This window comes from Paralichthys olivaceus, chromosome 16 (assembly GCF_024713975.1).
Source record: "Paralichthys olivaceus isolate ysfri-2021 chromosome 16, ASM2471397v2, whole genome shotgun sequence".
Classification (NCBI taxonomy): Eukaryota; Metazoa; Chordata; class Actinopteri; order Pleuronectiformes; family Paralichthyidae; genus Paralichthys; species Paralichthys olivaceus.
This window is the reverse complement of record NC_091108.1, coordinates 13734805-13750532: the sequence shown is the minus strand read 5'-3', so window position 1 is coordinate 13750532 and position 15728 is coordinate 13734805. Positions and strand designations below refer to the sequence as shown.

The 15728-nt window shown below is 40.8% G+C and overlaps 1 protein-coding gene across 6 annotated transcripts in view; it reads left to right on the top strand.

The window, feature by feature from the left end:
* Positions 1-15728, top strand: part of LOC109642976 (rap guanine nucleotide exchange factor 4-like) — a 27051-nt gene extending 11323 nt beyond the window's left edge. For 2 of the 6 annotated variants that reach the window (XR_011238687.1, XR_011238686.1), the window contains exons 7-21: positions 2901-2973; positions 3642-3697; positions 5122-5228; positions 5342-5463; positions 5832-6015; positions 6463-6547; positions 7234-7294; positions 7806-7882; positions 8200-8346; positions 8974-9074; positions 9225-9310; positions 10861-11056; positions 11154-11242; positions 11327-11354; positions 11434-11509. Coding sequence is in view for 1 of the 6 variants with exons in the window: in XM_020107947.2 (XP_019963506.2) it covers positions 2901-2973; positions 3642-3697; positions 5122-5228; positions 5342-5463; positions 5832-6015; positions 6463-6547; positions 7234-7294; positions 7806-7882; positions 8200-8346; positions 8974-9068; positions 9225-9310; positions 9727-9805; positions 10906-11056; positions 11154-11242; positions 11327-11354; positions 11434-11509; positions 11714-11860; positions 12249-12346; positions 12455-12580; positions 12773-12951; positions 13069-13159; positions 13247-13297; positions 14017-14104; positions 14196-14260; positions 14396-14450; positions 14547-14674 (2544 nt within the window). In the remaining 5 variants the exon portion in view is untranslated. Of the gene's footprint in view, positions 1-2900; positions 2974-3641; positions 3698-5121; positions 5229-5341; positions 5464-5831; positions 6016-6462; positions 6548-7233; positions 7295-7805; positions 7883-8199; positions 8347-8973; positions 9075-9224; positions 9311-9726; positions 9806-10860; positions 11057-11153; positions 11243-11326; positions 11355-11433; positions 11510-11713; positions 11861-12248; positions 12347-12454; positions 12581-12772; positions 12952-13068; positions 13160-13246; positions 13298-14016; positions 14105-14195; positions 14261-14395; positions 14451-14546 lie in introns of those variants that run through there. The other 4 variants (XM_020107947.2, XR_011238688.1, XR_011238690.1 and 1 more) reach the window with 4 other exon arrangements.

The following is a 15728-nucleotide window of genomic DNA, read 5'->3' as shown; positions in this document are numbered from 1 at the left end:
AGGCAGTCTGCTCTGCACTTTATCTTTTTGTCTTATTGTCAAAACTGAAAGGTTCTATTTTCTTTTAGATTGCAAACTAATTTAGCCTTTTCTTAGTTTTTCCACGTACATATCATTCCTTTCATACTTAGAGTGATAATATAATATAATACAGTTGCAAGAGGACATTTTATTTCTCATTATTGGGAAAACATTAATTTTCTGTTTCCCCCTTAGACACTTCTGCACCTCAAAATCTGATTCCAAATCCACCCAGATAGTTTTATTAAGCACATCTTACTTAGTGTCAGTATTGAACAATAATTATTCTTTCTATTCTTAAGTACAATTTGTCAGTATTATTATTAATAGATGAATTAATGGGGAAATACATTCCATTTAATTCCACAGGAAATGATAAAAGCAAGATAAGACAACAAACGATTACTAAAGCGTGGGTGCCAGCCATCTTGTAGTGTTTTGTTTTGTCGCCTAAGTGCACTTAGTCTCTCGCTGTGTTGTCTATTTTAGGACAGTAGACATGAAGCAGAAAACATAGCCCAGGGTTGTCCTGCTTTGGATTTCATTCAGTTCATAGTAAAAGGATGTTTGTGTGCATGTGTCTATGTGTGTGTCTGTGTTTGTGTGTGTGTGGGTGTGTGGGTAAGTGCTGGGGTTAATTTGTGTGCACCGCGTGTGTGGTGAGGACTATAAAGCCTCAGGATGAATGTAGTCATGTGTTTGATGAAAGGATGAAAGAAAGAAAGCGCAGCTCCATAATTCTAACACTAAGTGGCAGTGAGGTGAATAAACAGGGTGTGAATGTACAGCAGCTTGTTCTTTCTGATGGATATGTGCAAATAAACAGTGTATCAGTCTGCTGATGTGTTGCCTGGCTGGTTTACACACATTCATCCGTCTGGGACGTGTCCCAGGTCAAGCTGGAGGAGGAGGATATTGGGACCGTAGTCATCCTGGAGATCTGGTTGTAATGAGAACACAATCATCAAGATCCTTGATCGGTCTGTGTTAAATCATTCTCATCAGTGCTTCATGCAAACTCCTGAGAAGTTATTATTATTTATAAAGTAAGATTAACTTTTAGGGTTCCATATGCGCAGGGCAAGTAATTTTCAAATGCACACGTAATTAATCCTGTTAGTTTTGTGCTAAATAATCATAAAATGCAACAAAATGAACAGGAATAAATGTACATACTTGCAATGTGGGCAATTAACAAAAACACATGCTGCTAAAAATCACTGTAGAAGAATTAACAGGATAACCCACTGATGATGATTACATCACATTACATTTTATGATGGCACAGGCTACACAAATTAAATAAACAATATTTGTATTACTTTTTTCTTTCCAATAATATATGAAATAATGTAAATATTACAGCTGAAACATTTGATAGTATGAGAAGTGCCTTGCAATTGAATTCAACTGTAAAGTTGCACGGTCCTTCTACATTTTAAATGCATGTTTTTACTGCAAAATCTAGAAATGGCCTCAGAAAATGAATCTTGCAGAAGCATGTGTCCATCTGATATTACAATAATACCATCAGAGAGTTGGGTGTTTACAAGTTTAATGGTTATCCACCTTGTAGTTTTTGCATAATCCTGCTAATGAACAGTAAGACAGACAGACTAAGTCTATTTATGCATATCCCACAGTAGTATACTATATATATAGTATATATATATAGTATATGACCTGTCATCCTCGTCTAGAGAGGCCCAAAAATAAGACTATGTATACAAAGTAAAACAGAGTAAAACTTAATCCACAAAATAGAACTAAACCATAAAAATCTCCATAACAATGTCTTTTTCGCCCGCTTCCTTTCTTTTTTCCTCGCTCCCTCCCTCCTCACTACTCCTTTCATTCACTTCCTCTGGTTGCTTTCTCCGTCTCTCCCTCCCTCTTTCTCTTCCACCGCCGGAGCAGCCCAGTCATACGGTGACTGAGATCACCGTGGTAACCTGCGAGGGGCAAAGTGGTTTGGTTCTTGGTGAGAGAGAGAGAGAGGGAGAGCGGGAGACGGAGAGAGGCACTGAGGCAACTGTGTGAGAGGGAGAGAGAGAATATAGAGAGAGTGGCTTGTTTTGAGCAGGAAGCTGTCCTGTGGCATGTGTGTGTGAGTTGTAACGGAGCAGAGGGCAGCTCTCTGGGGTTCTCGGCAGCTGAGTGTGTTACCTCAGGTGAGTCCTGCTCCTCCACTGTCTGTGTAGTCCAGAGTGTGCATGTGGGGAAGATAGTACCTTATTTTCACTTTTCATACTTTATGTCAATTTGTTTTGGGTTTTTTTTCAACTATTGTAAGTGAAACCTCCGGAGATAGATTTCGTATGTTTGTCTTTAATATTGGGATCTGGTCAATCATCTGATTGTCCTCTTGGTTACAGAGAAGGGCTGTTTGTGTCAAACAGTCAAACAGACGTCCACTCTGTCTCCCTCTCTCTCACTGTGTGAGTGTGTGTGTGTGTCTGTCCTCAGAGGGCATGGGTTGCTTGGTAATGACCTTGCCGATGACCAGTGGCACATTCAGGCTCATAATTACCTGCTGTGTGTATTGGATGTCTCTGCTGTAGAAATGAAAACACCGTTTATTATTTATACCAGCTGTAAGGATAACATCTGTACACACTTCACAGCAGCATTGGTTGTTCTCATTAACCCTGCTTCGAATGCTGCTGTGTGTGTGTGTGTTTGTGTGTTATATAATGTTAGTTGTTCTGCATGTAAATGATCTCAGTTGTACAAAGGGCTTTGTTTTGAGGGATATTTGCTGTGTGTGTGTGTGCGTACAAGACTTTGACGTTTTATAGAAGATGATGTGAGAGCTGAGGTGTAAATGTGTTTAAATCTGACACTGGCTAAAAGTGCTTGTGTGTCTTTTTGTCTTTTAGAAGCATCGTCAGAGCCTGGCTGGACTGTTGGCCCCTCCTTATGGAGCGATGGAGAGTGGATCTAACAATGACAGTGAGTACACACACACACACACACACACAAGCACACACCGGCTCAGGAAGTTGAGAGGGTCTTTCACTAACCAGAAGGTTGATGAATTGATCCCCTGCTCTTCCAATCTGCATTTTAAGCTCTCCTTGGGCAAGATACTGAACCCACATTGCCCCTGACGGCTGCACAGACAGTGTATGAATGGTGTGTGATAGAGAAAGCGCTGTATTAATATGTCTGTGAATGGGTGAATGCGGCTTCTACTGTAACATGCTTTGATTGGTTGTAAGACTGCAAAAGCACTATATACAGTATATATATATATATATATATATATATATATATATATATATATATATATATATATATATATATATTCAGTCCATTTAACATTCAACCCAAACACTGAAATAAAAGAAGCACTGTAAATGTTGCTGATACAGAAAAAGCATAATGTGGTTTAATGAATGACTCTTAAGGAAGAAGGAGATCTTTATTTTTTATTTCATGTATAAAGAGTATATTTTACGATCCTTTACTTCTTTCCCACCTCATCAGGATACTTTGTGCGGTAGAGCATGTTACCCTGCACGATTTAGCATTTAGTAAATAAGCTACTTAATGAATAGTTTGTGTATTCTGCAGAAAATTTCATATGCACCATGCTCATGACTGTTTTTGCTCGTCAGGACTCACAGACAAAGACAACCTTAACTCCGACTCTGCAAACAAAGCTCACAACAAGGTAACCACCCACTCTACCTCACAGTTGTCTTGGGTTTGTGTAGGAGGTAATAATAAGGCAACCTGATGGCAACCAGATCTTGGAAGTAAGCTCTGGTTTTTGAGAACTGTGCTTTTCCTCTCGGTAAACACAAAACATGAACGAACCAAACCACGGCAGCCGGGTAGCCTCCGTTTGATTCCTTGAGGCCTCTCTACTTGTGTCAGAATATCTGTGTTGACAGCTGAGCACAAAAGTATATTTCTCTTTCAGTCCAGTAGATGAGTGATTTTGATGTGAGAAAGCTACTTGATCAGAAAAACATGTATTTTGTGAACAACGTGATAATAAGAACATAGTGTAACGGAGCACAATGTCATAAAAGCGAGCACCGTCTATTTTTGAACCAATCAGAACGTCAGAATGTGTGTGATCTGTGAAGAGACAAGTGAGGACTCACAGCTGTGATCCTCTGTACATATGCTAATGCTAACTAATGCATGCACATAGAAGAAAGATCCCATCTGCCCAATTAGCATGCCTTTCTTTGTTGTTTTCAATAGCAGTTGTGTGTTTGTGTGTTTGTGCGTACACATCTGCCGTTTTCCTCTCTGTCTGAGATGCAGCTGTGATCTGCAGGATGTGTTTGCTTATATGTGTCGTGTTGTGATGCTGTGTTTCCTGTTATGAGTGCTCCATATATATCACTTGCAGCAATCAAAATAAAGGTCAATAATCAAAATGATCAATTTTCAAAATGAGTAATTTTTGAGTAATTTTTGTATTACTCACATTTTCTCCAAAACATTAGTCTGTCAGATGAAACTATGTATCTTGGTCCATTGGAACATTTGGCACAAACATTCAGCCTGACTCTAGGATGACCTGATAAGATTTTGGAGGTCAAGGTTAAAGTCAAGCAGAACCTGGCGACTATACCTGTACCTCAAAGTAGACGGACATGTAGACATATACGTACAAATATTAAAACACCAAGTTGGTTGGACAGCGAGAAGCAGCTGCGTCCATATACAACCGCCTAAAGGCTTTGAGAGAATCCTTTTAAATATGGCATGAATGGCCGCTTAGACTCACAGATGAACTGATTAGATTTGGATGTTCAAAGATCAAAGTCACAGCAGCGTCACAAAATGAAGTCTGCCTTGCCACTTGGACTTAAAGATTAATTCATCATATTTTAGTGGTTAAAGGTCATGATGATCTCATATGAATCTGGAAACAATGTCTCTGGATTGAACCTGCACTGGTTGGCGGAGGTAATTGAGGCGCATGGTGGTAATTCTAGTGTTTTAGACGTGGTTGAGGATTAGTTTTACTCTTAAACACAAAGGTTGCAGCACAGAGTAAGAATAAAGTATTGTAAGTGTTGCTACTTGGATTCCAAACAACACCCCTTCACTCTGCCTCCCTGGTGTTTGGTATAGATTCCCTCAGAGAAACTACAGAGAGCCGGGAAGGTTCTACGTAACGCCATCCTGTCCAGAGCCCCACACATGATTCGAGACAGGAAGTACCACCTCAAGACGTACAGGTAGGATTGTTTACATTTGTACACAACTTTAATTTAAAAATACATGGACTACTACTATTAATGTCTCTGCAGTTTACTATTTGTGTAATCGTGTGTTTTCGTGTGTTTTGCAGACAGTGCTGTGTCGGCACAGAGCTGGTTGACTGGCTGGTGCTGCAGAGTGCATGTGTGCTGACGCGGTCCCACGCTGTCGGGATGTGGCAGGCACTGCTGGAGGAAGGGGTGCTAAACCATGGTAGCTTACACTTAACTGTTTTTATGACTTAATCATCATGATGCATGCTGCCAAGTTACTTACAATCACATAGTTGTCATGATAAACTGCAGGCACGTCCCAAACCTCTGCCAGCTGAGTATTACTTTGCATATCGTTAAATGCATATATTCAAATTTAGTGCTTTTACATTTTAGAGTTTTGAATCCAGGCATATATAAAGTTTTAAAGCATGAATATAAAATATAGATTTAGTCTTGATCTTAGATTCACACTCAGATCATATCTGAAATGATGTTTTGAGATGAAAAAAAACCAAACAAAACAACTCTGTTTGAATGTTTACATGTGACCTTTGACACGTGTGTGCTTGCCGTCTTGCACGTCAGTGGACCAGGAGCTTGGCTTCCAGGACAAGTACCTGTTCTACCGTTTCCTTGATGATGACGAGGAGGACACGCCGCTGCCTAGCGAGGAGGAGAAGAGGGAGAGTGAGGAGGAGCTGCCGGAGACCATCCTCTTCCTCGCTCAGATTGGCCCTGATGCCCTGCTGTGCATGATCCTCAGGAAATCGTTAGTCAGCCGATTATAATGCATTAACATGAAACTGGCAACACATTAAGATTTGATATCAATATATCATTTAATTGTGTAAATTAAGGAAGCTCATTTCACCATTCCTACTGCCTGCCACATTTCATACATAATATCTGCTCAATGGCAATATTTCTTGTTTTTCATTTATACTGTAGAGAATTAAATCCAAACCATTATATAGCCTGTATCATTTCACATGATAATACCTTATGCTACATATATGATACACTAAATTCAGTATTATCGTAGTGACTATTCTCCAACATCATCATTTTAGCATTAAGATGTGTCATCAGCAATATCCTCAGTATGATGAATGGTGGAGTGTATGCATGAAATGTTGGTGAGCTCATTCTGACTAACCCGTGTGTGTGTGTCTCTGTGTGTGTTTCTGTGCGTCTGTGTGTGTCTCTGTCTCTGTAGGCCTGGTCAGAGGACAGGAGATGACCTTGAGATCATCTACGATGAGCTGCTTCACATCAAGGCCTTAGCTCACCTCTCCAACACTGTGAGTTAGTCTCCACTTCTCTTCTTAAAGGAACAGTACAGGTTTCCAAAGAGACTCCTCACTCACCAGAACCACATGGGACAGGTTTTTTTTTTTTATGAGTTTAAGAGTTGAGGGAGAAGTTGGTGTCACAGTCAGCGATCCTCTTACCAGTGTAATGGGTAAAGCATGCGCCATGTGGAGGAGGTCTCGAATCTACACAGAAGTGTTTTTCCTGCTAAATTATGAACATGAGTAGCTACACAATCCAATCATGTTCTTACAGCATTGCAAATCACAGGAAGCACATTCAAACCCAAATGTTTTTATATTTAGAAATCCTTTGGATCGGTATATTTGATGTAATTTGGTGAGAAACCATTTCCGAACCCATTAGCTTCGGTTGTATGGAGTTTAGTGATGTGAAGTTGAAATTGAAAATTATAGAAACGACATCACAGTAAAAACCAATGCAGGCACCTTCAAACCATTTCTATTGCAGGGTTAACTAGTTTTTAGTCCCACCAACCATCATTCATTTACTGAATACAGTGCTTTTATATAGAAGTTACAGCAAACAAAAACATGTACTCGGAACTTTGTCATTGTACTCTTAATATGATCTTGTCATTGAAAGATATTGCGATCTGCTAAAACACATCAAGAATATAACCTTCATCCTGAAACTGTGTGTATGTTCTTTGCAGGTGAAGAGGGAACTGGCAAGCGTTGTGATTTTTGAGTCACATGCAAAAGCTGGAACCGTGTGTGAGTTTTCACTTTGACTGTATGTTTGTTTGTGTAGCAGGGTTTTAGACAGTTTGCCGTAGGCTCCTATTTGAGCTATTTTTCTTTGTCTGTATTTGTTGCCTTGTGGTAGTGTCACAACATGTCTTCAGATGTGGAGGCAGAGAAGCAAACTTATTTTTAAGAATAAAGAACGCCTTAAACACTGGGATATGTTGTCATTTTACACCTTGGGATTAAAGCCAAGGGGATTTTTATTATTTACTGAGGTATAATGAGCGTCTTTAACCTCCTATTTGTAAATGTATTTATAGACATTTGTTTGTGATGGACATTGGAGATAATGATTTCCTCAGGAATTTTAGTCAGGCTCTAAAATATCTAAAAATATTTGTATCGTGTCTGTGTTTAGATCCCTTAAAATCTTCCTCTCCTCCCCTGGGGGAGAGAGCGCCTGCAGTTTGAAATCCTTGGGTGTTCAGGATGAATAATATGTTTAGTCACGTGTGTACATGTCCTCTTTATCTTCCAGTGTTTAACCAAGGAGAGGAGGGCACATCATGGTACATCATCCAGAAGGGCTCTGTCAATGTGGTGATCTATGGCAAGGTGTGTGTCTGTGTGTGTGTGTGTTGCTCATTATGTCTGTATGGATCTGAGCAGCAGTTTGCTGGTATTTTCCCTTGAGGCCGGGAACCACCAGCAGTGGATTCTGGGAAACTGCTCAGCTCACCATGACTCATCACTGGGATTAAATGCCTTCAGGGATTGTACACACACAAACTCTTAACCATTCTTAAGTGTTCCTGCTCCTTTCTGAGCCCTCAGGGCTTAAAGTAACTAGTAAGCTGTTTGTGTATGAGCTTTGTTTATACCTTGTTCTGTGTTTGTCTGTCTGTGTGTGTGTGTGTTTGTGTTTGCCTCAGGGTGTGGTGTGCACACTCCATGAGGGCGATGACTTTGGGAAGTTGGCACTGGTCACAGATTCACCTCGAGCTGCCTCCATTGTCCTAAGAGAGGACAACTGCCACTTCCTGCGTGTGGACAAGGAGGACTTCAACAGGATACTCAGGGTGAGAGTCTGATGGGACACTCAGAGTTACACAAGCATCTAATTACAGAGTCAGTACTGAATCAACTGTGTCAACCTGCAAGTCAAAATGTAGATGTATGCATGAAAGGAAAAATCACATGAATTGTATTATTCGGTCCGTCAAATGTTATACTGCACTGCACTGTGTCTGGTACTGCTGTGTAATGGTTGTCTCCCCCCACTGGTATGTAAGGTGTATTACATTAAGCCTTTTAGAGTCCTGGGCTAATTTGGATGTTTTTGAATCCTTTAATAATTATAATAATAATAATAGTATTTTTTTATTTATTTCTATAGTGCTTTAAACAATGCTCAAAGACACTTAATATAGTATTAAAATATAATGGAGAATAATTATGAATACAAATACACATCATAATCACATGTTTTTGATTTGGCCTTTATACACCGTCTCAAAAAAATGTTCCCTTTCCAATGTCTGACATCTGTCTTTCAGCACAACATTGCCTATATGACAAAGTTTTTCTGCTTCTGACATCGCACATCAACATATCGGACACGAAAATACACATCACATATTTTGCAGATAGGGTAAACATCTTATTTGATGTGCAGTGACACTGTGTTGTGGGTTTTGTTCCTGCAGGATGTGGAAGCCAACACAGTGCGTTTGAAAGAACACGAACAGGCCGTGCTGGTGTTAGAGAAGAGTCCTCGAACCTCCACCCTGGGAAGCATCAAGTATGTGTATGTTTAGATGCACATGTCCGCATGTAGAACCAACAATACTGACACATACTGACACAGCTAGATGTAAACACAAAACTTTTATGCCAATCCCTCTATCAGTTCTGCTTTAAAGTGTTTATTTTATTTTTTATTTTAACACTGTTAAAGGTACACTGTGATATCAGGAACGCCAGAGAAGATTCTTGAGCACTTCCTGGAGACCATGAGGATGGATATACATCACAGTGAACCAGGTAGCCAGAAAAAACATATGACATTGCATATGAGATGTTTTAAAAGTTGGTTGTTGAGGTTAACTTGTGTTATACATTGCATGTAGTTGTATATTGAGAGCTACTTATGTTGTTCAAACAATAATATTTTTGCTCTGAAACATCACATTTCTGTTGAGCTCAGATCATTTATTGTGATAGTATGTTGTAGGTAATTGATTTCTTTAAACCCTAAAACACTGAAGTTGATATAGACATATCAGAGGTTGTGCAGGCTTGATATCAAATGCATTACAGATAAACGTGGAAGAATAGAAGAATATGATGAGTGGCTTTTTCCACAATCTTTTTTAGCCTCCTAATTCTCTTGCACTTCATTTCCTTCGTTTCCCCTCTGACTCTCTTCCTTCTCTTCCTTCTCTTCCCTCTCATGTCAGACCCAGCAGTGGATGATTTTGTCCTCATGCAGTGTGTCTTCATGGCCAACAGCCAGCTCTGTCCTCTGCTCATGGCACAATATCCTTTCTGCCTTCACGCTCTCTTGCTCTTTCTGCCCTGGTACTACGGCATTTCCTTTTAAAACTCATATTATATCTGTGATAGCCACTTATCAGGTGCACTGACATCAGAACAGTAGCCAACATGTTATGTTGACAGCATGTCAACTGTGCCAGTTGCAGCTCTGCTTGTGGAAGCGCTGAAGCAGCAGTTTACCATCCAGCACTAATGAACTGCTGACTGAGTCCTCACCACTTCACACCATAGTAACAAGTTGTAATCCCAGACGAGAAGGTCTTTTCTTGTTGTCTTAGTCATTTTAGTACAAGTACACAGCCACTTGTGTTTTACAGCGGCTGCACCCATGATTGCACATAATAGACACTGCCTTAATTTATACTGACGGATGCAGTGAAGTGAGTTAATTACAGCCACAGACTGTATATGAAGATGGACGACATGTCTCCACTTCCTCCCACTGTCCGGAAATGAAGCCAAAATATGAACGCTGTCATCTTTGGAGGCAGAGTCTTCAGGATAGCGATCTGGGATGAAGCCGCAGTAACAAGGTCTCACTGATACACACACTTAACCAATGGCGAGTCAGTCTCACCTGCCAATCATGATGTTTCAATAGCATCAAATAACTAATTAACCAATTAAAACTGAACTTGCCAGAAACACCGTTAGGTGTAAGAAGAACTACCTTAAATGACAGAAACCATCTTTGAGAAAAAATTCTTTGATTTCCACTTTGACTTTTTGTTTTGGTCCATGTCCCATCCACAAATATGGAGGAGGGAGGATTTATGACCTATACTGCAGCTAGCCACCAGGTGGCAATTGAGACGCTTTGATTCTCTTTTGGGGAGCTGTCATGTCCTCCATCCTAATAAACAAATGTTCTTGAGTTATTCTCCACTATCTCCACCTCTGCTTGCAGACTCTGCCCAACCATGGGTCTTATCTTAAATCACATAAATTTGGCCCCAGTGAAGATTTGTTTAGATTCACGCTTTAGCTGTAAGGTCAGAATCAGCAACAAATCACTGTCTGTGTGTTTACGGTGTCAGAAACACGAGATCTATCTTTATGTTCATCTTTAACCTCGTGTGCACCTACCATGCGGCATCTCCGCCCGGCTCTGAGCAGGAGAGGTTGGAGTATGCGATCAACAGTAAGAGACGAGCCCTGGTTATCACCCTGCGCTGGGCCAACACGCACTCATACCTGCTGCAGGAGGAGCCTGCGGCACTCTCTTTCCTGGAGGTAAACAAAAGCTTTCAAATCTAGTAAATGACACGATCTGCACACAGTCCTATGCATGATTTTGAACGTGGTTCCTTCTCTCCGTCTCTCTGTGCAGGAGTTGTATGGAAGTCTATCAAATGATTCTCGGATGCTGAGAGCTCTGAAAGACTTAGTGCCTGACCTGGAGAAAATCGTCAAACTACAGTAGGTTTTCAGCTCCCAAGCATTAAAGTTTCTCTTCATGTTTCTTTATTGCATCTTTATTTCTACGCTTCTTTTGCTTTGTAGTTCAGAAGAAGCCAAAGCAACAAAAAAGGTATGTTCACACTGTTTCTAGAAAATGCTGCATTAAAGTGATGCGGATACTGACATGTTGTTCCTTGTAATTTTAACAGAAAACCCTCATAAGACAATTCAGCAACGGAGAGGAGAGGCTGCAAAAGAAACAGCCCATTAGGAATCACGATGACAGTAAGTACAGAAAATTCAAATCTCCAGTATGATTCATTGTATCAAGCTGCTTGTAGGACTTGCATTCCTGTTTATTTTGTTCTGGACGAATGAATCTTCATCTTGGGCATTTTATTCATTCACCAGATGTGTTCACGTACCATACAATTGTATTTCAGGATACCTTTTGTTTGTATTTGTGCGTGTGTGTCTGTCTGTGTGTAGTCTTACTAAAGGTCTACTGCAGCGATCACACATACACAACTATCCGGGTCGCCGTGACAGCAACAGGAAGAGAAGTGATTGGTGCTGTGGCCGACAAACTCTGCACCACAGATGAGCTGGTGTTGGTCCACCTCAGCTCTGCCGGTGGTAAGAACACTGATCATTTGTCTTTTCAGCGGCTTCTTGTACATGAATGTTTCCAGTGTCTTTAAAGGTTCAGTGTGTAAGATTTAGATGAAAGCGATCTATAGAACAGGCCCTTTATATTTAAATACTTTATATTTACATCCGCCATGTTTTAACCGTGGTTCAGACTGGACAAACTTAACATCTTTGAGTTTTTATGACAACTGAAGTCTACTACTACAGGTTCTCTTGCATGTTTGGAAGGGGAGGGTGAGGTGAGGGGTATTCAGCTGCAACATGCAATTTCACCACTAGATATCACTAAATTCTACACACTGTACCTTTAAGTAAATGTTGGGACATGCAGTATCTGGGACCTGCAGCTGAGCTATCTCCCTTCATGTTACAGAAAAGCAAATGTTGAAGCCTAATGACGTGTCAGTGTTTTCGACTGTGAGCATCAACGGGCGATTATTTGCCTGTCCACGTGGACAGCTCAGCAATCTGGTAAGAGATGATTATTGATATTTTTAATTAATTATTGTGTGAGAACTTGTGCTCACTATTTCTTCTGCTTGTGAATTTATATGTGCTTTTGTTTTTTGTGCGTCTCAGACTCCTCATCCGGAGCAGGAGGGCCCCTCTGCAGGATCCATGTCAACCTTTGAGCTGATGAGCTCTAAGGACCTTGCTTACCAGATGACCATGTATGACTGGGAGCTCTTCAGCTGTGTACATGAGGTATCACACGCGCACACGCACACACTGAAAACCATCTCAGGGGAGTGGTGACTACGATATGTTACCACCACAGTCTTATAGTCAGATAACGGTTTTGGATCATACATATGTTACCTTTTATTCAAAGTTGGCTTTTACCGGACCTGTCCACTGGATGAACTCTAAACCTACTTCTCCTCACGTCTCCCTCAGCACGAGCTGCTCTACCACACGTTCGGCCGGCAGAGCTTTAGGAGAACCACGGCGAATTTGGACTTGTTCCTGCGGAGATTCAACCAGGTTCAACTGTGGGTCGTCACTGAAGTGTGCCTCTGCGGACAGCTCAGCAAGAGAGTCCAGCTCCTAAAGAAGTTCATCAAGATAGCTGCACAGTGAGTGGGACCTGCTGCAGACTTTTACATGCTTCACACCCACGTACACGTGCACTTAGAGGAGGAGTCCTTCATTTCTATGCTTCATTTCTCACTTGTGTGTTTATTTGTCTGCAGCTGTCGAGAGTTTAAGAACCTGAATTCGTTTTTTGCCATTATTATGGGGATGAGCAACCCAGCTGTCAGCCGACTGAGCCAGACATGGGAGGTAAAACATCTTCGTCCAGAAATGTATCGATCTCAAACCTCTGTTGTGTTCTCTTGTTGCTAAACTTATTTCTCTGTTTTTTGGCAGAAACTCCCCTCCAAGTTTAAGAAGTTCTATGCCGAGTTTGAGAGCATGATGGTAAGCTGCATTTCAAAACAAAAGTGGCTGTAATGGGCCATTAACAGGATAAGCAGCAGAAATATAAGAAACTTACAGCATCTAAAAATCTGGTTTGTTTGATGTCACCTCATATTCATGTTTTTTTGGACATAATTCTAAAAACTACTGAAGATGCATAGAAAGTGTGGACTTCATATTGAATACCTATTTCAGATACACACACCAGATAATTATTTGGATCTGCACGAAATTCAATTCACTCCAATTTTATTTGTATAGCGCCAAATCATAATATACATTATCTAAGGGCACTTTACATTGAAGGTCAAGACCTTAAAACTATATTAATAAAGAGAAACCCAACAGTTCCCACAATGAGCAAGCACTTTGGCGTCTGTGGAGAGGAAAAACTCAAATTGCACACACGTAAAAATCAGTCCCCTAAACATGTCTGATTTATTCATTAAGATCAGTAAACATGTCTTGATTTAAAAAAATTCCTGGATCTGCACCAGAGTTCAATGGGATCTTTCTTGGCCCATGTCCCATCCTTCCACCAAGTTTCATGGAAATCTGTGAAGTCGTTTTAAACATTATCTCATTGGTGGAGGTAAAATCTAAGTGCATGACCACATCATCAGTGCTGAGAAAGAAAAGCAAGTCGTGTTTTTGATCATCACGGTGAACCAACCTCGATGTGTATTAGGTATTAACTCTGTCATGTTCTTTGGTAACAGGACCCATCCAGAAACCACCGGTCCTACCGACTCACTGTCACCAAGCTGGAGCCGCCAATCATCCCCTTCATGCCCCTCCTTCTCAAAGGTCAGTCACTGTGAATGTCAGTCTCTGTGTCACACAGGAAAACATTGTGGGAAGAACATGGCCACCATTCGTTTTCAATGTTTATTTTCAGATATGACTTTCACGCACGAGGGCAACAAGACATTTATTGACAACATGGTCAATTTTGAGAAAATGGTGAGTTTCTGTGTGCAATGAAAAGGCAAAATTAGTTTTCTTTAGAATAATAATGACATTAATAATTTTTACTTATAATAACCAGTGTCATATTTTTCCTCACTCGCACCAATATTTCTCTCTTTATTTCCTCAGCGTATTATAGCTAACACGATTCGGCAAGTGAAACATTGTAGAAGTCAACCTTTCAGTGAGTGGTACATCATTTATCACATTGATCAACTGCGTTTTATTGTAAATTCTTCAAATGACATTTTCTTCTTCTTCTCCAATTCTTTTGTGTCAGATCCCGACATTTGCCAACCAAACAAAAACCAAGCAGATGTGCGGGGTTACGTCAGGAAGTTCTGCGTGATTGACAACCAGAGGGCGCTGACGCAGCTCTCCTACAGGCTGGAGCCTCGGAGGACATGAGCTCCAGATCTTCCACCACCATCGCCTTCTCTGTGACGTTACGTTAAACAAAAAACAACAACAATCGATATGTCGATAGAAATTATACAACTTGAATTATCAGTAGCAAATCACAACAGTAAATGACTTCAGCACTGTCATGGACTCTTGTGGATCCAGGACTTATACTGTGCCATTAAACGCCTCTTCTTCCTGGACAGACAAACTGTTCAGCTGCTCTCCCATCGCTGTGTCCCCCCCAGACTGATGGTTTATACCACATTAGCTGTCGCTGTTTGGGACCTGTTAGATAGAACTGTAATGTATAGAACTTGAATCAATATCCTGCATGACTGAACTTCATAGGCTCTGTGTTCTATACAGTGGATTTCTATCAGAGCGTCCTGTGATGTTGTGCTACCCCCCCCCCCCGGATGAGCCTCGTTTACAATATATATCTGTACCTGCCTGTCAAGCAAAACCTTCTCTCGTGACGGCCCAACTCCGAGACAGAAAACACAGAGAACCCCACAGACTGTAGTGACGACTCCTCATTTTCCCTGTTGAATATACGGATGAATATGGAATCTAGCACTTATTTACTCCATAATCTACATGAGCGTGAATATCGATGTCCCTTAACTAGTCATAGAATTTCAAAGCTACTTACCAGAGTATTAGTCAGATTAAAGCCCTAATGATTTCGCAAAAAGTGTTCAAATTTGTCACCATTCGACTGTGACCAATAGAAATCGTAGATGGGGAAGTTGCTTGCTCGGATTCAGCCGAGTCTAGAGAACAACTGGCACTCTGAGGGGGAAATCTCGTCATCTCCCAGTTTTTGTTCGGTCCTTGTTCAGTAATTTTATTTTTGTATCTGTGGGTGTAGATTTTGAGTGTGTTCTTGACATTGACGTGTCATTAGTTTTCCTCTGAACTCAGGAGCTTTTGATGTGATGGTGTGTCAGTCGAAAACTGCCGTGAGGTTGGCTTCCACCCCCCCAGAGCAGCCTGTAACTGTACTGTTTGTGTGGTCTGCCTTGTAAATAAAAAATAGCTAATTTAACAGTGCAAA